General features: G+C 37.9%; 1 protein-coding gene across 3 annotated transcripts in view; it reads left to right on the top strand.

Moving 5' to 3' along the window:
- ATAD1 (ATPase family AAA domain containing 1) overlaps nucleotides 1-21,573 on the top strand; it is a 95,951-nt gene that overhangs the window by 43,023 nt on the left and 31,355 nt on the right. For 2 of the 3 annotated variants that reach the window (XM_033215542.1, XM_033215551.1), the window contains exons 3-5: nucleotides 6,706-6,804; nucleotides 9,023-9,143; nucleotides 20,959-21,159. In XM_033215542.1, the coding sequence (XP_033071433.1) occupies nucleotides 6,706-6,804; nucleotides 9,023-9,143; nucleotides 20,959-21,159 (421 nt within the window). Of the gene's footprint in view, nucleotides 1-2,908; nucleotides 3,042-6,705; nucleotides 6,805-9,022; nucleotides 9,144-20,958; nucleotides 21,160-21,573 lie in introns of all 3 variants that reach the window. The other variant, XM_033215559.1, reaches the window with a different exon arrangement.

Below are 21,573 nucleotides of genomic sequence, written 5' to 3'. Positions count from 1 at the left end.
AAGCTAGCTTATTTATTAAAGATTTTATTAAATTACGTAAACTTGAAAAAGCATTTGACTAGTCTTCTCTTTTTTCCTGATAAAATATTTGATTCAAGCACTTTTATTTTCTTAAGCCAATTAGAGCTCTTTTATATATTTTCAGTAGTGAAACATTGTGTATACAACACATAAATACATAGACATATTAGGCATGCCGATAGAAGTACATATTATAGATTCATAAAAACCTTTATTTTCCTACCTTAGACTTTCAAATTCTTAATAACCTTTTTCACTATCCTAGGCAGTTGTCAGCTAAATAGCCTTTAATTTGCATATTAAAGGAAACAACTCAGGTGAAAATCAAATAGCAAAGTTTACACCATAAAGTATGGAAAGGAAAAGTCTAGTGTGCTAGAGGGAAATTAAAATGGATTTAATTGCCAGTTAAACATAGGGCTATGGAAATTATAAAGGCCTTTTAAATACACACTCTCTCACACACACACAGACACACACAGATCCTATAGCTTTTACTTCGGAACTTTAGCCATGAGATAAATACAAATTCACTGGCTTACAAAAACAACAACAACAACAAACAAAAAACCTGTTAGATCCAAACAGTGCTTTTTATCTTAGTAGAAAAATAACAGCAGATTTAAAGCAGCCAGAAAAGAAAGACAGAAAAAGAGAACGTAGGAACTTTGTAGTTTGTCGGTTGACCTTGCGGTTCTTTTTCCTTAATGTAAATGTGCACAAAGACCGTGTTACTTCCATTTTACATAAACTCTGACAAGTAGTGGTGCCCTAAAACCTATGGAGTGTTTGAAAGGGGATCATTCTCCTCATTCTTAGATCATTTCCCACTTTTTCTTAAAAGGAGGAACCGAGCTGTGGCCTAGGGTTTTTATGTGTGGATCAATGTGCGCTGCTTGTGGGCAGGACTCCACAGTGTGTCACCACTGAGTTGTTTCCGCCATTTTATGTGTCTCGGTTTCTCTCTCCAGAGGTCCATGACCTCTGGGAGGGCTCAAAACGTGGGATGATCGGCCTTATATGCGTTTCCTGGACGAGCCATTTTAAAAATTAATTTTTGTTGGGGATTTTCTTGTAAGGCCATTGTATGTTGAGGGAGGTTAACCCCCTATAACACTCCCATTAGGCCCCCAGTTACCCAGGGGCACCTTTTGGCTGGGGGGAGCAAAACGCTCTTTCTCTTCGGAGCTGAGAAAACTCACTCTCTCATTTACCTGCGAAAACAGCAATTCAGTTCCTCACACAAATGTACACAGAAAAACCAAATCGAGATTAATTTTGGGAGAAAAGGCAATAGAGAAGACCCTTTAGAATGCGTCTCTGAGGTAGAATCAGGATCCTTAAACAACAACTTCCTAGGAGAAAAAACAGCCAAGACCACTTCCTGTAAACTGTGCTCAGCCACCCCTAACTCTGTAGCTCTCATTCACCATTACACACACCAAGGTCAGATCCTGTCACAGTACAAGATAATCTCTGGTACCCCCAAACCAAAGAAGTCAGGTCATGGAATACTGGAAGACAGAGGTTTAGACTTAAGAAGAATCTGCCCATGACTCTTGAAACTCCACAAGGAAAACAGAACACTCTAAAAGGGGTGAGTGGCGCTTTTGTTCTGAATTCTTTAAATGGATTCAAGTCATTAGAAACCTTCTCTAGATTTTTTGGTACTGCAGATAGCAAAGGGGGAAAGAGGTATAGGGCGGAAGAAAAGTAAATGAAAGGACATTTGTTTTTTTGAGACAGTAAACAAACACAGAAACCAAACGCATGGATTTTTGTTTTTGTTTTTTTTCTTTCCTCTTTTGCAGCTGTGAGGAATTTTAGTCAATTTAAGGAGGCTTTGTTACCCATAATTTGGAATTCTCACTCGGATTTGACCAAGTCAAGTAGAGTTTGTCAAATCTGATGGGAGAAAGACCAGAACAAACAAACAACAAAAGACCCAACAGTATGATCACTGAGTGCTCTAATGGTAAGGAGAAATTAAGATCAGCTAGTTGTTAAACTTTAGCCAAGACAAAACCCCAATTCAGCTACTTACCTACGGATAGGTCTCAGGCTGAAGACTGCTCTCTACATCCTAGAAGCAGGAAAAAAGTCAAACTCATCTTCCCTGCTAGGAGTGAGTTCAAACTCCGTAAAGGAGTTACCTGCCCTCCATCGTCATGGAAGCAGGAAATCTTGCTTTCCTTGTTGGAAGCAAGTGAAACCCCCAAAAAAGGGAGTTGTATAGCAAAATAAACTTTGGGTTTCCACCAAATTTGGAGAGATCAGGTGTTATCTGGAGGGGGCACTCATAGACATCAGCAAATAGTACTATTGGTTTGAGCCATAAAGTTAGCTCATGCTGGTGTCAAGCACCGATAGATTTGTCAAAAGTCAGGGGCACCTCCACTCAGAATCCCTTCACGGTCACCAAAATGTGAACCCCACATATCTGAGACAGGTCTCAGTTAATTTAGAAAGTTTATTTTGCCAAGGTTGAGTACACAGGCCAATGACACAGCCTCAGGAGGTTCTGATGACATGTGCCCAAAGTGGTCAGAGCACAGTTTGGTTTTATACATTTTAGGGAGACATGAAACATCAGTCAACATGTGTAAGGTGAACATTGGGTTCTGTCTGGAATTCGAAACAAAGGCAGGACAACTTGAAGCAAGGAGGGGGCTTCCGGTTCATAGGTAGATAAAAGACAAATGGTTGCATTCTTTTAAATTTCTTATTAGCTGCTCCAAAGGAGGCAGTAAGATAGCATTTATCCCAGTGAGCCAGAGGGGTGACTTTGAATAGAATGGGAGGCAAGTTTGCCCTAAGCAGTTTCCAGCTTCACTTTTCCCTTTAGCTTAGCGATTTGCGGTCCCCAAGATTTATTTTCCTTTTACAGTGCAAAGCCGTCTTACCCGAGAACTTTCAGAATATATAACGGTAAAATGAGAGGAAAGAGATATAAGTACACTAACCCTAAAAGAGGATCACTGTTTCCGCATGTGTAGAAGAAGATGTTTTCCAGTTTTAATGTAAGTTTGTGATAAGTGATTATACCTATTATATAAAGATAATTATGTACTCAGAATCCTTGCTAGTTCCCATTTATTTGTTTTTTTCTTTTGAGATGGAGTCTCGCTCTGTCGCCCAGGCTGGAGTGCAGTGGCCGGATCTCAGCTCACTGCAAGCTCCGCCTCCTGGGTTTACGCCATTCTCCTACCTCAGCCTCCCGAGTAGCTGCGACTACAGGCGCCCGCCACCTCACCCGGCTAGTTTTTTGTATTTTTTTAGTAGAGACGGGGTTTCACCATGTTAGCCAGGATGGTCTCGATCTCCTGACCTCGTGATCTGCCCGTCTCGGCCTCCCAAAGTGCTAGGATTACAGGCTTGAGCCACCGCGCCCGGTCGCTAGTTCCCATTTAAATGCATTTTTAAAAAGCCTTATATCAGTGATTTGTCTGCACACACTTAAATTGGAACAATTCAGCTGTGACCTTGGTAAAAAGATCAGAGGTTGTCCTTGTTTCTAACGTAAGTTTAATTCATTCATCTCTGATTTTTCACTCTTTTTAATGACATGTCCAACTTTCTAAACTGATTCTTCCAAAAGGACAATTTTATGAATCTTTTAGAACCTGAATGGAGTGAGTGTTAGCTCATAAGTATTTTCTTTGCTGCTGTTTTTCCCCTTTTCTGCCTTCCCCACTCCAGGCAAAAATATTAGTTTAATATTTCCTATTCCACTTCTTAATCTTTTTGAAAAAATAATACTTTACATGGAGAAAAAATGAAATAGCATAAAAAGGTAAAAAATAGTGTGAAAGGGTGGAAAATCTTATGGAACATTCAAAAAAAAAAATGGGTATACAGTAAAAGGTAAGTTTTCCTCCTTCTTTTGGCCCCCACACACTCCCCATCTAACTCATTTTCCCTCCACAGAAACAACAACCACTTGGAGATACCTACTTTAAAAAAAAAAAAAACAAGCAAACCATGGTGACCAGAAAAGATAACTTTCATTAAGCTATAAACAAGAAAGCATGCAGAAACATAAGCCATTTTTACAGTAGTCCAATCATAATTTTTTTTTTCTGCTTATCTAGTGGCTCACTTAAAAGTGTTAAAACTAGGCAATTGTATAACTTCTTCCTGGGACACTGTTCGGTGGCAGTTTTGGTGTGTTTTTTGGTGTTTTTCATTTATTCACTAGCCATGTTCTGCTCTCCCAAATGAGGATTATTAGTGTTTCAGCAGAATATGGGATTCGAAATTAGACAAATCAGTATTCGAACTCTGTTAATGACACTTCCTAGCTGTATAATCCTGACATTTCTTTTAATTTCTCTGACCTGTACATTCCTCATCTAAATAATAAGGATGATAATAGTTACTTCTCAGGTTAATTTTAAGGGTTGATTATAAGTTACCTAGCACAGTGCTAGATGTGGTAGGTGCTCAATAAAACCATTAATTCCTTTTCCCCTTTTTTTCAATGATATATTGTGAATACAACCTGAAGAGATTGTTAAAGTGGGACTGCTGTTGCAGGAAAGAGATGTTAGGTAAACTTGACAAGATAACATTTTCTATCTCTATATAAACTAAACATTATTCATTTGTCATTTTTATTTAGGAAGTTCCAGATAGAAATAAAGGCTATTCTTTAAAATAAGAGGCAGTTGTGGCATAGAGTAAAATTTTCAGGGCAACTAGCTAATAGGGAAAAAAACAGAGTTTCCCAGATCAGGCATTGTTGACATTTTGGGCAATTCTTTGGGATGGGGAAAGGGAGGCTGTCCTGTGCCTTATGGAATGTTCAGTGGCATCTCTACCTCTACTGACTAGATGCTGGTATCACCCTACCCCCAAATGTGACAACCAAAAGTATTTCCAGACTTTGCTAAATGTCCCCTGGGAAAACCACTGTCTTCGAGCGTTGCTTAAAAAGAACACATGTGGGAGGGTTTCACATTTACTGTAGCATAATGAAAATGAAGAGTAAATGTTATTCAGATGCTAAAATAGGATACCTTTTATAACTGACATGTAAATGACTTATGGCAGTAAAAGAGAAGGTATTTACAAGAGATAAAGGAATCTACAAAAGATTATCTATTGATTCAGTGATTTTGCAGGGGCAAGATAAATAGGAGATATATCCTATTTGGTTGTGTGATGTGGTTCATAGCACTTTTTAAAAATTCTTATGAGACAGGATTTCTCTCTTGTCTAGGCTGGAATGCAGTGGCATGATTATGGCTCACTGCAGCCTTGATCTCCAAGACTCAAGTAATCCTCCTCCCTCAGCCTCCAGAGTAGCTAGGACTATGGGCATGTGCTACCACATCCAGCTAAGTTTTGATTTTTTGTAGATATGGCGTCTATGTTGCCCACGCTGGTCTCGAACTCCTGGGCTCAAGCATTCCTCCCAATGCAACCTCCCAAAGTGCTGGGATTACAAGTGTGAGCCCCCATTCCTGGCCCCCATAGTACTTTTTTTTAAAGCTATTAAATACATTTATCCTAACCTCCTAGCCATTCTATAACTAAAATACTGTGTGATGTGAATTTCCTTTTAGAGCAGTCATAACCCTGGACAGACAGCAAGATTCTATATAATCAAAAGCATTTTAGGAAAATGTAATAACCAAAACTTAAGTAAACCTGATTTACCAGAGTCCCTTCATTTCTAAAATGTTCACTTAATTGAAATTTGAATTTGTTATATATAGATTTTTAAAGACTCTTTCGTGGTTATAAACTCCAATCTTAAAATTGAAGAAATCAGGGCAAATATGTGTGGTAGTTAAGTATGGACTCTAGTGTTGGACTCCTTGAATTCATACTTTATTTCTTCTTTTTGCTAACTTTTAACCAAAGGCAAATTACTTAATCATGCTAAACTTCAGTTTCTTTTTCCGTGATTGGGAAAATATTATGCCTATCTTACAGTATTTGCTCTGAGGATTCAGTAAGTTAATCCTTTTACTGTATTTTGGCATAATATTTGGCACACTCAGTAAATGTTTTTCATTATCTTTATTTTAATTGAAAGCTTTGTTGTGTTGCTAGAACTCATAGGTTTAATGCTGGTTGTGGCCTGCTTTGAGAATATATGCAAATATACTTCTAATGTAGAGTTATTTTTATTAGAACTCTGGTTGCCTAGTCCCAGGAATTGACTTCTACCTAAAAGGGACAGCATATCAGAGCAATTTCAAATGGGATATGTATGGCCAGCTATTGTAGATACCTGGATTAATTTGAAGGAAGTTGGACATCCGTTTCAGATACTCAAAGAAACTTCAGTTATACATTTCTTGCCCTCCTTAACTCCTGTGTCTTTCATCTTGAGATTTTACCCTTACCTGTCATGATAGTCCTATTAGGAATGAGAAACTAAGCTGTATCCAAGAGTCTGATTGAAACAATGGGAGCCTCTCTTGGAAGTGCAAGATCTCTTCAGTCACATACCCTGTTTTCTCATTTCCTGAAAGGTAGTTAAATTTCCCTGATTTCAGATTTGAATCTTTACCTGAGGGCTCACAATGGAGAAGGCTAAGATCAAGGGACCTAGAATCCTTGGAAATTTCTTGTGTATCTGTTCATTGCTCTTTAGACTTCACATATATCTATTTCGAAGTGCCAGTATCTAAATATCAAGTCAAAGGAGGTTGTTTGTTCTTTTCGTTCTAGGCAGAAAAACTAATGAAGCAAATTGGTGTGAAAAATGTGAAGCTCTCAGAATATGAAATGAGTATTGCTGCTCATTTAGTAGACCCTCTTAATATGCATGTATGTATCTTTAATCTTATTTAAGAATTTTTTGTGGAGGTGGGGGTGGGTTCTAGCATTTTGTGTCAGGGGTCCTAAAGATCATGGCCGGGTTCATTGATTCTCTAGGCTGAATCATAAGACTTGGCATATAGTTGTATTCCTGTATATGATTTATTACACTGAAAAGATACAAGGCAAAATCAGCAAAGGGAAGCTGGCATGGGATGAAGTCTAAAGGAAGCCAGGCACAAGATTCAAACTGGAGTCACCCAGTGCTTAATTAGTGCATCCAGTTGTGACAACACATGTGCAATGTTGTCACCAGGAAAGCTCACTGGAGACTCAGTCTCCAACATATTTATTGGGGGCTGGTTATATAGATTCCCTCTTCCCTTAAATGTACCAAAATTCTAGACTCCCAGAAGAAAAATGGTTTCACCATAAACCATATTGTTTGCACAAACAGTTTAGGCACAGTGAGCTGTTCTTGTCAAGAAATGGTGGGACTCTCCTGAAATCTAAGTTCCCACATGCCAGCCAAGGACCAGTCTTGCAAGTATGCCTTCCCAAAGGATAACAGTCTCAGGCCTACTTTGTTAACTCTTTTTCTGTACATGTTTGTTTAGTAAAACTTTTATATATTTGCCTTTGTGGTATATAAAGCATACTGCTTTAAGTCATGTGGATGTTTGTTTTATGGAGTTTAAACCTAGATTTTCATAATACGGTATGATAACACAGGATACTGAATCCCAGGTTTTCCGTTAATGGCCTTGGCAAATAATTTCCTCTTTGAGTCTCCGTTCCCTCATGTGTAATCTAGAGATAATAAACTAGCTTTACCTACTTCATAAGGATTATTTTGAGGATGAGCTTGATGTAATGTATAAGATCCTATATGAATATTTTGTAATGATAGTTATACATTTATAAATTCTATAAATAGAATATATTTCCCTAATACATTAATGATATATTGCTATAAATAAATAGAATGAAATAGCCCCATCTCCAAATCTAGAAAATAAAAGTCTGCAGTGTCTTAATATCTGTGTATACAGAGACATACACACACCCTAGAATTAAGCCTGCATTTGAATTTGATTTATAGATTTACAATGGTACCTTCTTGGAACCCTACCTATATTAATTTCTGAATAATTCTGTACTAGCAGACTTAGTTTTTTGTTGCAGTTACAATGAAAGTTTTTTTTTTTTCCAGATCTGGCTGCTGGTTTGCACCTTTTCGTTTTATCATTTTTTTTTTTTTTACGTTATGAAGGAAATGAATCTATTGCAAAGTATTGCTTCTGATTGGCCCCAACTCCAGCTCCTTTACTGTGCCATTCCTTTCAGGACAAGTTGAATCAGGTTTTTCTTGTCTATTTTGAAAATATGTATGCCCTGTTTTTATTTATAGAGATACTTCCTTAAGTTTTAACATAGATTTAAATTTTTTTTTCTTTCCCGAGAGGGAGTCTCGCTCTGTCACCCAGGCTGGAGTGCAGTGGCGTGATCTTGGCTCACTGCAACCTCTGCCTCCTGGTTTCAGGCGATTCTCCTGCCTCAGCCTCCCAAGTAGCTGGGACTGCAGGCGCCCGCCACCACACCCGGTTAATTAATTTATTTATTTTTTTGTATTTTTAGTAGAGACGGGGTTCAGCATGTTGGCCAGGCTGGTCCCGAACTCCTGACCTCGAGTGATCCGCTCACTTGGCCTCCCATGGTGCTGGGATTACAAGCGGGAGTGACCACGCCTGGCCCATAGGTTTACTTTTGATGGATAAAATTCAGAAGTCATGTTTTGTAAGACCTTATTTCTAAAATTAATTTCCGTGGTGCTTGACAACATCCTGTATAAAATAGGTACATTCCTGATGAGCTCTTTCCCATTAGCCAGTGCTAAATTATGTCTCAGCTGGTTCTCAATATTCTTGTGGCAGAGTATTTCCTCCTTATAAGTGGAATGAATTTAGCTTATTAGACCCTTGCAGATTTTTGAGTACCTGACTTACAGATTTTTAATCTTAGATAGTTGACTATTAAATTCCTTTTTCCATTTTCATAGCAGTTTATTTCATTATTGCTTGGAAAAGTCTTTACTCATGTTAATATATGATTTTAACTTATTTATGTATAATTATCACATTAACATTTGCTATTTTGGGAGGGTTCTTTTTTACTTTAGTGAGTGTACATTTGTAGTAAAATTCATGTTGACCTTAACTTTTGCCAGGTTACTTGGAGTGATATAGCAGGTTTAGATGATGTCATTACGGATCTGAAAGACACAGTCATCTTACCTATCAAAAAGAAACATTTGTTTGAGAATTCCAGGCTTCTGCAACCTCCAAAAGGTATGGTAAAGGTATATATTCGCTGAAAGCATTAAAATCCTAGAAAACATTGAAACTTCCTGCATTGTGGAACTAGTTTTTGTGAAATCATATTCTCAAGAAGATGCTGAGATCTAGGTGAACAATTTCTTAAAATAATTGCTCATTCTTTAGCATCTGAAATTGAGATAAACTTTTTCCCTGTATTTACATGTTAAAATACTTGTTAAAATAATCTCCTTCAATTTCATTTCTCTTACTTCCAAGTAAATTAAAATTTGAAAAATCAAGATTAAAGAAAAACTCAAAGTCATAATAAAAGATTTCTGTTTTGTTTTGTTTTCAAGCTAAGACATTTTTTCTTGTTTCACAACTCCAACGATCTTATTTTTAGAATGTAATGATTCTTTTTCATGAAATATTGATCTGCAGATGAACTAGAAATTAAATATTTCACTTTGATGGAGATGTTTGCTTATTCAAAATCACTTTGAAAGTCTTGGAACACAAGAATTGAATGTGCTTATAACTGCATCATTAAGTGTAATTCTTGTTCATTCAAATATTTCTTTTCCTTTCTTTTCTTCTCTTTTCTCTTTTCTTTTCTTTTCTTTTCTTTTCTTTTCGAGATGGGGGTCTCACTCTGTCACCCGAGTTGAAATGCAGTGGCATAATCTTGGCTTACTTCAACTACGCCTCCCAGGCTCAAGTGATCCTCCCACCTGAGCCTCCTGAGTAGCTGGGACCACAGGCATGTGCCGGCACGCCTGGCTCTTTTTTTATATTTTTGGTAATGACGGGGTTTCACCATGTTGCTCAGGCTGGTCTTGAACTCCTGAGTTCAAGTTCTTCACCTGCCTTGGCCTCCCTGTGTGTTGGGATTACAGGCGTGAGCCATCGTTCCCAGCTTGTGCAAATATTTCTGTCATGCTTAACGCTTGTTAAAGGTGATTCGGATACAGTGTACATAATTTACAGTGAGAGATATATGTGTGTGTTACTATGGCGTTCAGATCCTAATTCCACGAGATAGCTTATTTTCATCTAGCAGAAGCTCCTGTCTAATGTATTGCCAAAACTATATGGGTTTGATATATGTTGTTAGTCAAGACCGAACTCAAATTATTAGTCACATTGATTTTTCAAAAAAGTGGATCTTTAAAAATATTGCAATAGCATTATGTATGTTTAAATTATAATGCTTATAATCTTTCTAAATTTATAGCTATAGCAATAAAATGCATTAATTTACATATCAAAGGTAACTGAAGCCTATACTTGTGCATTTTTATGCACTACATAATTTTTGTTTCTGTTTAGTGGAAGATGACAGTTAAGAGCAAAAATGACATGTTCTTTTATTATTAAAACAACAAAGCTATTAAGTATTTCTTTTTGTTTTCTGAAATAACAACACTGCTTATAGTTTTTCCTAACAAAACACTTTTAGTTTATTGTGATTCCCCCCCCAAAAAAATTTTTTGAATGAGTATTTGAGCCCAGATCAAAAATGTATGGCCATAGTCGGATTATTTAGTTAAGTCTTTACTACCCTTTTCCAGGTTATTTGTAGTCTGAACAAAAAATAACTTTTCTGCATTTTTAGTTCTCAATTTGACAATGCTAGTGAATTTAGGAAAGTAAAATACTCTTTATATGCTGTTAGAGAAAGCTTCTTTTTTTCATAAGTGATATCTTAAATCAGGTAATTGGGTGATTTCTCCAGTTGGACTTGGTTTAAAGACCCAGTCAGCAGAGTTGATACCAAATTATGGAGGGAATACTTCAAAAGTTATATGTAAATTTGCTTCTTATTTGAAAGCATTGTCCAATTTAAAAGTTACATGAATATTTTCTGATTATATAAAGTTTTGCTATTTGAACTTGTTCACCTTTATGTTTTTGGACAATTTTTAATCAAGAATAACAGTTTTGAAGATCATTAATTTACATTTGACCCTCAACATAAATTGGATATTAGTGTGTAGAAGCAGAGTGTAAAATCAGATGCATCCTTATTTGTTCCATTTTGGGACTGGAAATAGGTTACCTAGGTTGGAATTATTGACAATTTTATATTATACAGTTTATTGCTATCTGAGCTGAAAGTGATCACTGCTTCACATAGACTACAAAAAGATAATTGGAGAGTGACTGTGCAGTATCTATGCAGTGCATGAGGTCATATGTAACTATTGTGTATAGATACAAAGTTGAAGCTAATGCACACCATCATGCCACTAATTGATGAGAGGGAAATGGGGGCACACGTAAGATACTGATGGTTATATTAAAAAAAAAAGATTTTCCCCCCAAACGTTTAAAAATTTACAACAGTTAAAATTCCAACAAAATCCATCTGAATACCATATGGCTTCCTCTGTAAACTTTCTGAATTCTGTATTGTTATTTTGATATATAAATTTTATTGTATTTGTGAATGTTACACTTCATGCTTTGGTGCATTCTTTAAAATGTGAATAACCTAAGAAAAAAATAATTTTAAAAATAGATTTTCTGAGGTTATAAAGACCCATATTCTTCTCAAGTACTTTATATTTAAGTAGATCTAATTTATATATTTTTGCACCATTTGGACAAATTTTATATTAAAGCTGATAAACTGTTGTCCAAAAAAGAAAAATAATCACTATTAAGGTGGAATATTAGTCACAAATGAGGATTATCTCAAATTTGGATTTGTTTGTCCCAGTACTTTTTTTCTTCCTTATCTTTTTTTTTGAGACAGAGTCTTACTCTCTCTCCCAGGCTGGAGTGCAGTGGTGTAACCATAGCCCACTGCTGCAGCCTCCTGGGCTCAAATGATCCTCCTGCCTCTCGGTCCTGAATAGCTGGAACTGCAAGGCATGTACCAACCATGTCTGCCTAATGTTTTAATTTTTTGTAGAGACAGGGTCTCACTTTGTGGCCCAGGCTAGTCTTGAACTCCTGGGCTCAAGTTATCCTCCTGCCTTGGCATCCCAAAGTGTTGGGATTACAGGTGTGAGCCACTATGCCCAGCCTCTTCCTAAATCTTTTATTTGCATGTAGCACTTACTAAGTAAAGCCATTACCAAATACATCCATCTTAAAAAGGGATTTAAGTTTTTAAGCCTCTATAAAGCATAAGATAATAAACACAGTTTTTATTTGTTGAAATTGGTTATAAAACTATCAGATTAAGCTCAAAGAACTAATTTAAAGGTTGCAAAGCTAGTAATTAAAGCCAAATGCCTCACATTCATTTGCAGTACTCATTTGTCACCCATCATAAATATTATCACTGTGGAGACCATTTTAGGAAAGTATGTAGAAAAAGGTGCCACTCTAAATAATGTTATCTCTAGACTGACTGATAATGTGTCAAACAAGCCAACGTGAATTTTAGCGTAACTTTTTTTTTTTTTTTGAGATGGAGTCTCGCTCTGTTGCCGATGCTGGAGTGCAATAGCGCAGTCTGGGCTCACTGCAAACTCTGCCTCTGTTCAAACTCTGTTCAAGAGATTCTTCTAACTCAGCCTCCCGAATAGCTGGGAATACAGGCGTGCACCACCATGCCTGGCTAATTTTTTGTATTTTAATAGAGTCAGGGTTTCACCGTATTACCTAGGATGGTCTCAATCTCCTCACCTTGTGATCTGCCCGCCTCAGCCTCCCAAAGTGCTGGGATTACAGGCGTGAGCCACAGGAGTGGGGATAAAGCAGTTTACTGAATAACTATAAGGCTAACACTTATGTAACTACTACATAGGTCAAGGAGGGGATATTGACAGCTCCTGTACGTTATTTGTTACAGCCTATCCCCAGAAAGTTAGGATAGCCAAAAGCTTTCTTTGCATATTGTATCTTTAGGCACTCCAGGCACTCGTAACTGCTCGGTTAATAACACTAATTGTAATCCTTGAAAAATAATATTTGGAAAAACTTCATCCTGCTAAGAAGTAACAAAACCGAACTACTAGAAAGGAAATATTCCAAGTGATAAATGAATAATTTAAAACAAACACAACATTCTAAAAGCACTGAATATGTTTATGAAGTGGTAGAGTAGCTACAAAGTCAACAGAATATGGAGGCTTTTGCATAAATACTTTGTTCTAAAACCCTGAAATTTAATTTAGTTTTTAAGAAAGTACTAAGTGTAACAGTATAAAAACCCAGAGATTTAAGTTACATGTGTATAAAAGTTTTCTAATAGATATGCATTCTATATTAAATTATGTGATCAAAATGATGAAATTAATGATAATTCCAAGTATCTGCAAACAAGTGGTTTTAGATTACTATTCTGTATTGTTTCATATGAACCATCCAAAAGAAAAGTGTCAGTAGAAGATTCAAATTATAACTGACTTAACCAAATTTTAAGCACCTAAGTGAACTTAGCTAAAATTTGCAGAATGCTTGAAAATACAATTAACATGTATTGGTAAAGCTTATGGATTTAAATTTAAACGTCAGCTTTGGAAAAGTTTAGTAGGATTAAACTTGGATTAGTTGCTGTTAGAACTTGAATCTTCAAGAATTATGAAGACCAGTAGGAGATTCTACGTATGCTTGAGGAAGAGCTTGAACATTATTTTGAAGTGTTTGATGTGAAAAATAAAATTGCTAGAGTTATGGAATCAGGTGCAGATTTCTTATTTTTTTTAAAAAATTGGAGATATTTTTGGGAAATTTCATACAAAATTATTTTTCTTCTCATTTTGAATTTTATTTTTATTATAAGAAAATTTTGGGCTCCTCCAGATTGCTTCCAGTTTACCCTAGCATGCCATCTATATAGATGGCATTTTAAAAAATAATGTTTCATAGGAAAAGTTGAGTTTTTTTTTTTTTTTTTTTATACTTTAAGTTCTAGGGTACATGTGCATAACGTGCAGGTTTGTTACATATGTATATTTGTGCCATGTTGGTGTGCTGCACCCATCAACTCGTCAGCACCCATCAATTCATCATTTATATCATGTATAACTCCCCAATGCAATCCCTCCCCCATCCCCCCTCCCCATGATAGGCCCCAGTGTGTGATGTTCCCCTTCCCGAGTCCAAGTGATCTCATTGTTCAGTTCCCACCTATGAGTGAGAACATGCGGTGTTTGGTTTTCTGTTCTTGTGATAGTTTGCTAAGAATGATGGTTTCCAGCTGCATCCATGTCCCTACAAAGGATGCAAACTCATCCTTTTTTATGGCTGCATAGTATTCCATGGTGTATATGTGCCACATTTTCTTAATCCAGTCTGTCACAGATGGACATTTGGGTTGATTCCAAGTCTTTGCTATTGTGAATAGTGCTGCAATAAACATACGTGTGCATGTGTCTTTGTAGTAGAATAATTTATAATCCTTTGGGTATATGCCCAGTATTGGGATGGCTGGGTCATATGGTACATCTAGTTCTAGATCCTTGAGGAATTGCCATACTGTTTTCCATAATGGTTGAACTAGTTTACAATCCCACCAACAGTGTAAAAGTGTTCCTATTTCTCCACATCCTCTCCAACAACTGTTGTTTCCTGATTTTTTAATGATTGCCATTCTAACTGGTGTGAGATGGTATCTCATTGTGGTTTTGATTTGCATTTCTCTGATGGCGAGTGATGATGAGCATTTTTTCATGTGTCTGTTGGCTGTATGAATGTCTTGAGAAATGTCTGTTCATATCCTTTGCCCACTTTTTGATGGGGTTGTTTGTTTTTTTCTTGTATATTTGTTTGAGTTCTTTGTAGATTCTGGATATTAGCCCTTTGTCAGATGAGTAGATTGCAAAACTTTTCTCCCATTCTGTAGGTTGCCTGTTCACTCTGATGGTAGTTTCTTTTGCTGTGCAGAAGCTCTTTAGTTTAATTAGATCCCATTTGTCAATTTTGGCTTTTGCTGCCATTGCTTTTGGTGTTTTAGACATGAAGTCCTTGCCCATGCCTATGTCCTGAATGGTACTACCTAGATTTTCTTCTAGGGTTTTTATGGTATTAGGTCTAACATTTAAGTCTCTAATCCATCTTGAATTAATCTTCGTATAAGGAGTAAGGAAAGGATCCAGTTTCAGCTTTCTACTTATGGCTAGCCAATTTTCCCAGCACCATTTATTAAATAGGGAATTCTTTCCCCATTTCTTGTGTCTCTCAGGTTTGTCAGAGGTCAGATGGCTGTAGATGTGTGGTATTATTTCTGAGGACTCTGTTCTGTTCCATTGGTCTATAGCTCTGTTTTGGTACCAGTACCATGCTGTTTTGCTTACTGTAGCCTTGTAGTATAGTTTGAAGTCAGGTAGCGTGACGCCTCCAGCTTTGTCCTTTTGACTTAGGATTGTCTTGGCAATGCGGGCTCTTTTTTGGTTCCATATGAACTTGAAAGCAGTTTTTTCCAATTCTGTGAAGAAAGTCATTGGTAGCTTGATGGGGATGGCATTGAATCTATAAATAACCTTGGGCAGTATGGCCATTTTCACGATATTGATTCTTCCTATCCATGAGCATGGTATGTTCTTCCATTTGTTTGTGTCCTCTTTGATTTCACTGAGCAGTGGTTTGTAGTTCTCCTTGAAGAGGTCCTTTACATCCCTTGTAAGTGGATTCCTAGGTATTTTATTCTCTTTGAAGCAATTGTGAATGGAAGTTCATTCCTGATTTGGCTCTCTGCTTGTCTGTTACTGGTGTATAAGAATGCTTGTGATTTTTGCACATTAATTTTGTATCCTGAGACTTTGCTGAACTTGCTAATCAGCTTAAGGAGATTTTGGGCTGAGACAATGGGGTTTTCTAAATATACAATCATGTCATCTGCAAACAGGGACAATTTGACTTCTTCTTTTCCTAACTGAATACCCTTGATTTCTTTCTCTTGCTTGATTGCCCTAGCCAGAACTTCCAACACTATGTTGAATAGGAGTGGTGAGAGAGGGCATCCCTGTCTTGTACCAGTTTTCAAAGGGAATTTTTCCAGTTTTTGCCCATTCAGTATGATATTAGCTGTGGGTTTGTCATAAATAGCTCTTATTATTTTGAGGTACTTTATCAATACCGAATTTATTGAGCGTTTTTAGCATGAAGGGCTGTCAAAAGCCTTTTCTGCATCTATTGAGATAATCATGTGGTTCTTGACTTTGGTTCTGTTTATATGCTGGATTATGTTTTTTGATTTGCGAATGTTGAACCAGCCTTGCATCCCAGGGATGAAGCCCACTTGATCATGGTGGATAAGCTTTTTGATGTGCTGCTGAATCCGGTTTGCCAGTGTTGTATTGAGGATATTTGCATCGATGTTCATCAGGGATATTGGTCTAAAATTCTCTTTTTTTGTTGTGTCTCTGCCAGGCTTTGGTATCAGGATGATGTTGGCCTCATAAAATGAGTTAGGGAGGATTCCCTCTTTTTCTATTGATTGGAATAGTTTCAGAAGGAATGGTACCAGCTCCTCCTTGTACCTCTGGTAGAATTCAGCTGTGAATCCATCTGGTCCTGGACTTTTTTTCGTGGGTAGGCTATTAATTGTTGCCTGAATTTCAGAGCCTGCTATTGGTCTATTCAGGGATTCAACTTCTTCCTGGTTTAGTCTTGGGAGAGTGTAAGTGTCCAGGAAATTATCCATTTCTTCTAGATTTTCTAGTTGATTTGTGTAGAGGTGTTTATAGTATTCTCTGATGGTAGTTTGTATTTCTGTGGGGTCGGTGGTGATATCCCCTTTATCATTTTTCATTGCATCTATTTGATTCCTCTCTCTTTTCTTCTTTATTAGTCTTGCTAGCGGTCTGTCAATTTTGTTGATCTTTTCAAAAAACCAACTCCTGGATTCATTGATTTTTTGGAGGGTTTTTTGTGTCTCTATCTCCTTCAGTTCTGCTCTGATCTTAGTTATTTCTTGCCTTCTGCTAGCTTTTGAATGTGTTTGCTCTTGCCTCTCTAGTTCTTTTAATTGTGATGTTAGAGTGTCAATTTTAGATCTTTCCTGCTTTCTCTTGTGGGCATTTAGTGCTATAAATTTCCCTCTACACACTGCTTTAAATGTGTCCCAAAGATTCTGGTATGTTGTATCTTTGTTCTCATTGGTTTCAAAGAACATCTTTATTTCTGCTTTCATTTCATTATGTACCCAGTAGTCAATCAGGAGCAGGTTATTCAGTTTCCATGTAGTTGAGCGGTTTTGATTGAGTTTCTTAGTCCTGAGTTCTAGTTTGATTGCACTGTGGTGTGAGAGACAGTTTGTTATAATTTCTGTTCTTTGACATTTGCTGAGGAGTGCTTTACTTCCAATTATGTGGTCAATTTTGGAATAAGTGCGATGTGGTGCTGAGAAGAATGTATATTCTGTTGATTTGGGGTGGAGAGTTCTATAGATGTCTATTAGGTCCGCTTGGTGCAGAGATGAGTTCAATTCCTGGATATCCTTGTTAACTTTCTGTCTCGTTGATCTGTCTAATGTTGACAGTGGAGTGTTGAAGTCTTCCATTATTATTGTATGGGAGTCTAAGTCTCTTTGTAAGTCTCTAAGGACTTGCTTTATGAATCTGGGTGCTCCTGTATTGGGTGCATATATATTTAGGAGAGTTAGCTCTTCCTGTTGAATTGATCCCTTTACCATTATGTAATGGCCTTGTCTCTTTTGATCTTTGATGGTTTAAAGTCTGTTTTATCAGAGACTAGGATTGCAACCCCTGCTTTTTTTTGTTCTCCATTTGCTTGGTAGATCTTCCTCCATCCCTTTATTTTGAGCCTATGTATGTCTGTGCATGTGAGATGGGTCTCCTGAATACAGCAGACTGATGGGTCTTGACTCTTGATCCAGTTTGCCAGTCTGTGTCTTTTAATTGGAGCATTTAGTCCATTTACATTTAAGGTTAATATTGTTATGTGTGAACTTGATCCTGCCATTATGATATTAACTGGTTATTTTGCTCGTTAGTTGATGCAGTTTCTTCCTAGCCTCGATGGTCTTTACATTTTGGCATGTTTTTGCAATGGCTGGTACCGCTTGTTCCTTTCCATGTTTAGGGCTTCCTTCAGGGTCTCTTGTAAGGCAGGCCTGGTGGTGACAAAATCTCTAAGCATTTGCTTATCTGTAAAGGATTTTATTTCTCCTTCACTGATGAAACTTAGTTTGGCTGGATATGAAATTCTGGGTTTAAAATTCTTTTCTTTAAGAACGTTGAATATTGGCCCCCACTCTCTTCTGGCTTGTAGAGTTTCTGCCGAGAGATCTGCTGTTAGTCTGATGGGCTTCCCTTTGTGGGTAACCCGACCTTTCTCTCTGGCTGCCCTTAAGATTTTTTCCTTCATTTCAACTTTGGTGAATCTGGCAATTATGTGTCTTGGTGTTGCTCTTCTGGAGGAGTATCTTTGTGGCGTTCTCTGTATTTCCTGAATTTGAATGTTGGCCTGCCCTACTAGGTTGGGGATGTTCTCCTGGATGATATCCTGAAGAGTGTTTTCCAACTTGGTTCCATTTTCCCCCTCACTTTCAGGCACCCCAATCAGACGTAGATTTGGTCTTTTTACATAATCCCATACTTCTTGCAGGCTTTGTTCATTTCTTTTTCTTCTTTTTTCTTTTGGTTTCTCTTCTCGCTTCATTTCATTCATTTGATCCTCAATCGCTGATACTCTTTCTTCCAGTTGATCGAGTCAGTTACTGAAGCTTGTGGATTTGTCACGTATTTCTCGTGTCATGGTTTTCATCTCTGTCATTTCATTTATGACCTTCTCTGCATTAATTAGTCTAGCTGTCAATTCTTCCACTCTTTTTTCAAGATTTTTAGTTTCTTTGCGCTGGGTACGTAATTCCTCCTTTAGCTCTGAGAAGTTTGATGGACTGAAGCCTTCTTCTCTCATCTCGTCAAAGTCATTCTCTGACCAGCTTCGATCCGTTGCTGGCGATGGGCTGCGCTCCTTTGCAGGGGGAGATGCGCTCTCATTTTTTGAATTTCCAGCTTTTCTGCCCTGCTTTTTCCCCATCTTTGTGGTTTTATCTGTCTCTGGTCTTTGATGATGGTGACGTACTGATGGGGTTTTGGTATAGGTGTCCTTCCTGTTTGATAGTTTTCCTTCTGACAGTCAGGACCCTCAGCTATAGGTCTGTTGGAGATTGCTTGAGGTCCACTCCAGAACCTGTTTGCCTGGGTATCAGCAGCAGAGGTTGCAGAAGATAGAATATTGCTGAACAGCAAGTGTACCTGTCTGATTCTTCCTTTGGAAGCTTCCTCTCAGGGGTGTACTCTACCCTGTGAGGTGTGGGGTGTCAGACTGCCCCTAGTGGGGGATGTCTCCCAGTTAGGCTACTCAGGGGTCAGTGACCCACTTGAGCAGGCAGTCTGTCCGTTCTCAGATCTCAACCTCCATGTTGGGAGATCCACTGCTCTCTTCAAAGCTGTCAGACAGAGTCGTTCGCGTCTGCTCAGGCCTCTGCTGCTTCCCCTGTTGTTTTTTTAGCTGAGCCCTGCCCCCAGAGGTGGAGTCTATAGAGACAGGCAGGTTTCCTTGAGCTGCTGTGAGCTCCACCCAGTTCCAGCTTCCCAGCGGCTTTGTTTGCCTACTTAAGCCTCAGCAATGGCAGGCGCCCCTCCCCCAGCCTCGCTCCTGCCTTGCGGTTAGATCGTGGCAGACTGCTGTGTTAGCAATGAGGGAGGCTCTGTGGGCGTGGGACCCTCCCGGCTAGGTGAGGGATATATTCTTCTGGTGTGCCCGTTTGCTTAAAGTGTGGTATTGGGGTGGGAGTTACCCGATTTTCCAGGTGTTGTGTGTCTCAGTTCCCCTGGCTAGGAAAAGGGATTCCCTTCCCCCTTGCGCTTTCCAGGTGAGGCGATGCCTCGCCCTGCTTCAGCTCTCGCTGGTCAGGCTGCAGCAGCTGACCAGCACCGATTGTCTGGCACTCCCTAGTGAGATGACCCCAGTACCTCAGTTGAAAATGCAGAAATTACCGGTCTTCTGTGTCGCTCGCGCTGGGAGTTGGAGACTGGAGCTGTTCCTATTCGGCCATCTTGCTCCGCCCCAGAAGTTGAGTTTTTAATTAAGCAAATATTTTGAGAGGTCTGCCTATTACAGTTTTTGTTAGGGCTGTCTGTAGATGGTTTATTTTTAATAACTATCATAGTACTAAGTTTAGGTACCAAATCATGTAGTACTGAATTTAGTAATTTAGTAAAATTATATTTTTAGTATTATATATTTAATATTATTAAATTTAGAAAATGCTATCTCATTTTAGTTGAGAAACAGTTGGTGGTGGTTCCCAAAATGTTCAAGTGTTACCTTAAATTGTATTTAGCAGCAAAATGCTGTTAATGGAGACCATAGGTTAATAATACAGTTTTATTCTTTGGAAATTAAAACAGGAGTGACTGATAATTTCTGTTTCTTTTAGGAAAAGATTATCAGTTTGGAAAAAGGCACATGTCCTTTGGCTAAAACTTAATCTGTGAGCAACGGCAAAACAGTGTTTGCCACAATCTGTTTTGAAGTTGTTTACCTTCTGTAGGCTAATATCAAAGCACTGTGGTGCTTTGTTTGCTTGTGAAGGTGGAGGGCCTTAGATGATTTTGTTTATCAACTGTTAATAAAGTGGTATGAATTTGGATGTCAAGGTGAGCATTTAAACTGAACCTTTTCGTGAAGGGAGAGGGCACAGGATGCTGTCATCACCAAATACATACTCTTAACTGACACTGAACTTAGAACATGGCATCTTGCTTTCTCCTGTCTTGACTACTATAAACAAGGTTAAATAAAAGCAGGATTGAATATTGGGAAAGTTTTTTGTGGAAAGAGTTAATATTCTGTTGATTGTCATATAAATTAAAGCAAAGATCCCCTTAACGGCAATAAATAACATATTCATTTCCAGGTGTTCTTCTCTATGGGCCTCCAGGCTGTGGTAAAACGTTGATTGCCAAGGCCACTGCCAAAGAAGCAGGCTGTCGATTTATTAACCTTCAGCCTTCGACACTGACCGACAAGTGGTATGGAGAATCTCAAAAATTGGCTGCTGCTGTCTTCTCCCTTGCCATAAAGCTACAACCATCCATCATCTTTATAGATGAAATAGGTATGCTATGTTTTCTATATGAGTATTTTTAAAGGCCATTTTTAAAGATATTTAGATAACCAGACTTAGTTTTTAACATTTATTAGGCCATATTAATAAAACAACGTAACCAACATCATAATATGCTATGTATAATTTCTGTGTTGTAGAATGAACCGTAGACTATATATTCCCCTACTTGATAGATATGTTTTTCTGTCTTTTCTCTGTTACAAACAGTATGCAGTGGACATCCATGTACATGTTTTCTCATGTATATTTGTTTGCCCAAGAAAGATAGCTAGAAGTTGAATCATTTGGTTGTGTGGATGTATCTGTCTTCAACCTCATTGGCATTACCAGTTCTTTAAAGTTATTATACCTATTTATGTTTTCCTGCTTGGTAGTAAATTTGGGCATCTTTTAGCATGTCGA

This window comes from Trachypithecus francoisi, unplaced genomic scaffold (assembly GCF_009764315.1).
Source record: "Trachypithecus francoisi isolate TF-2019V2 unplaced genomic scaffold, Tfra_2.0 Contig00586, whole genome shotgun sequence".
NCBI classification, from domain to species: domain Eukaryota; kingdom Metazoa; phylum Chordata; class Mammalia; order Primates; family Cercopithecidae; genus Trachypithecus; species Trachypithecus francoisi.
Note: the sequence above shows the minus strand (reverse complement) of the source record. Positions and strands in the feature narration are given on the sequence as shown.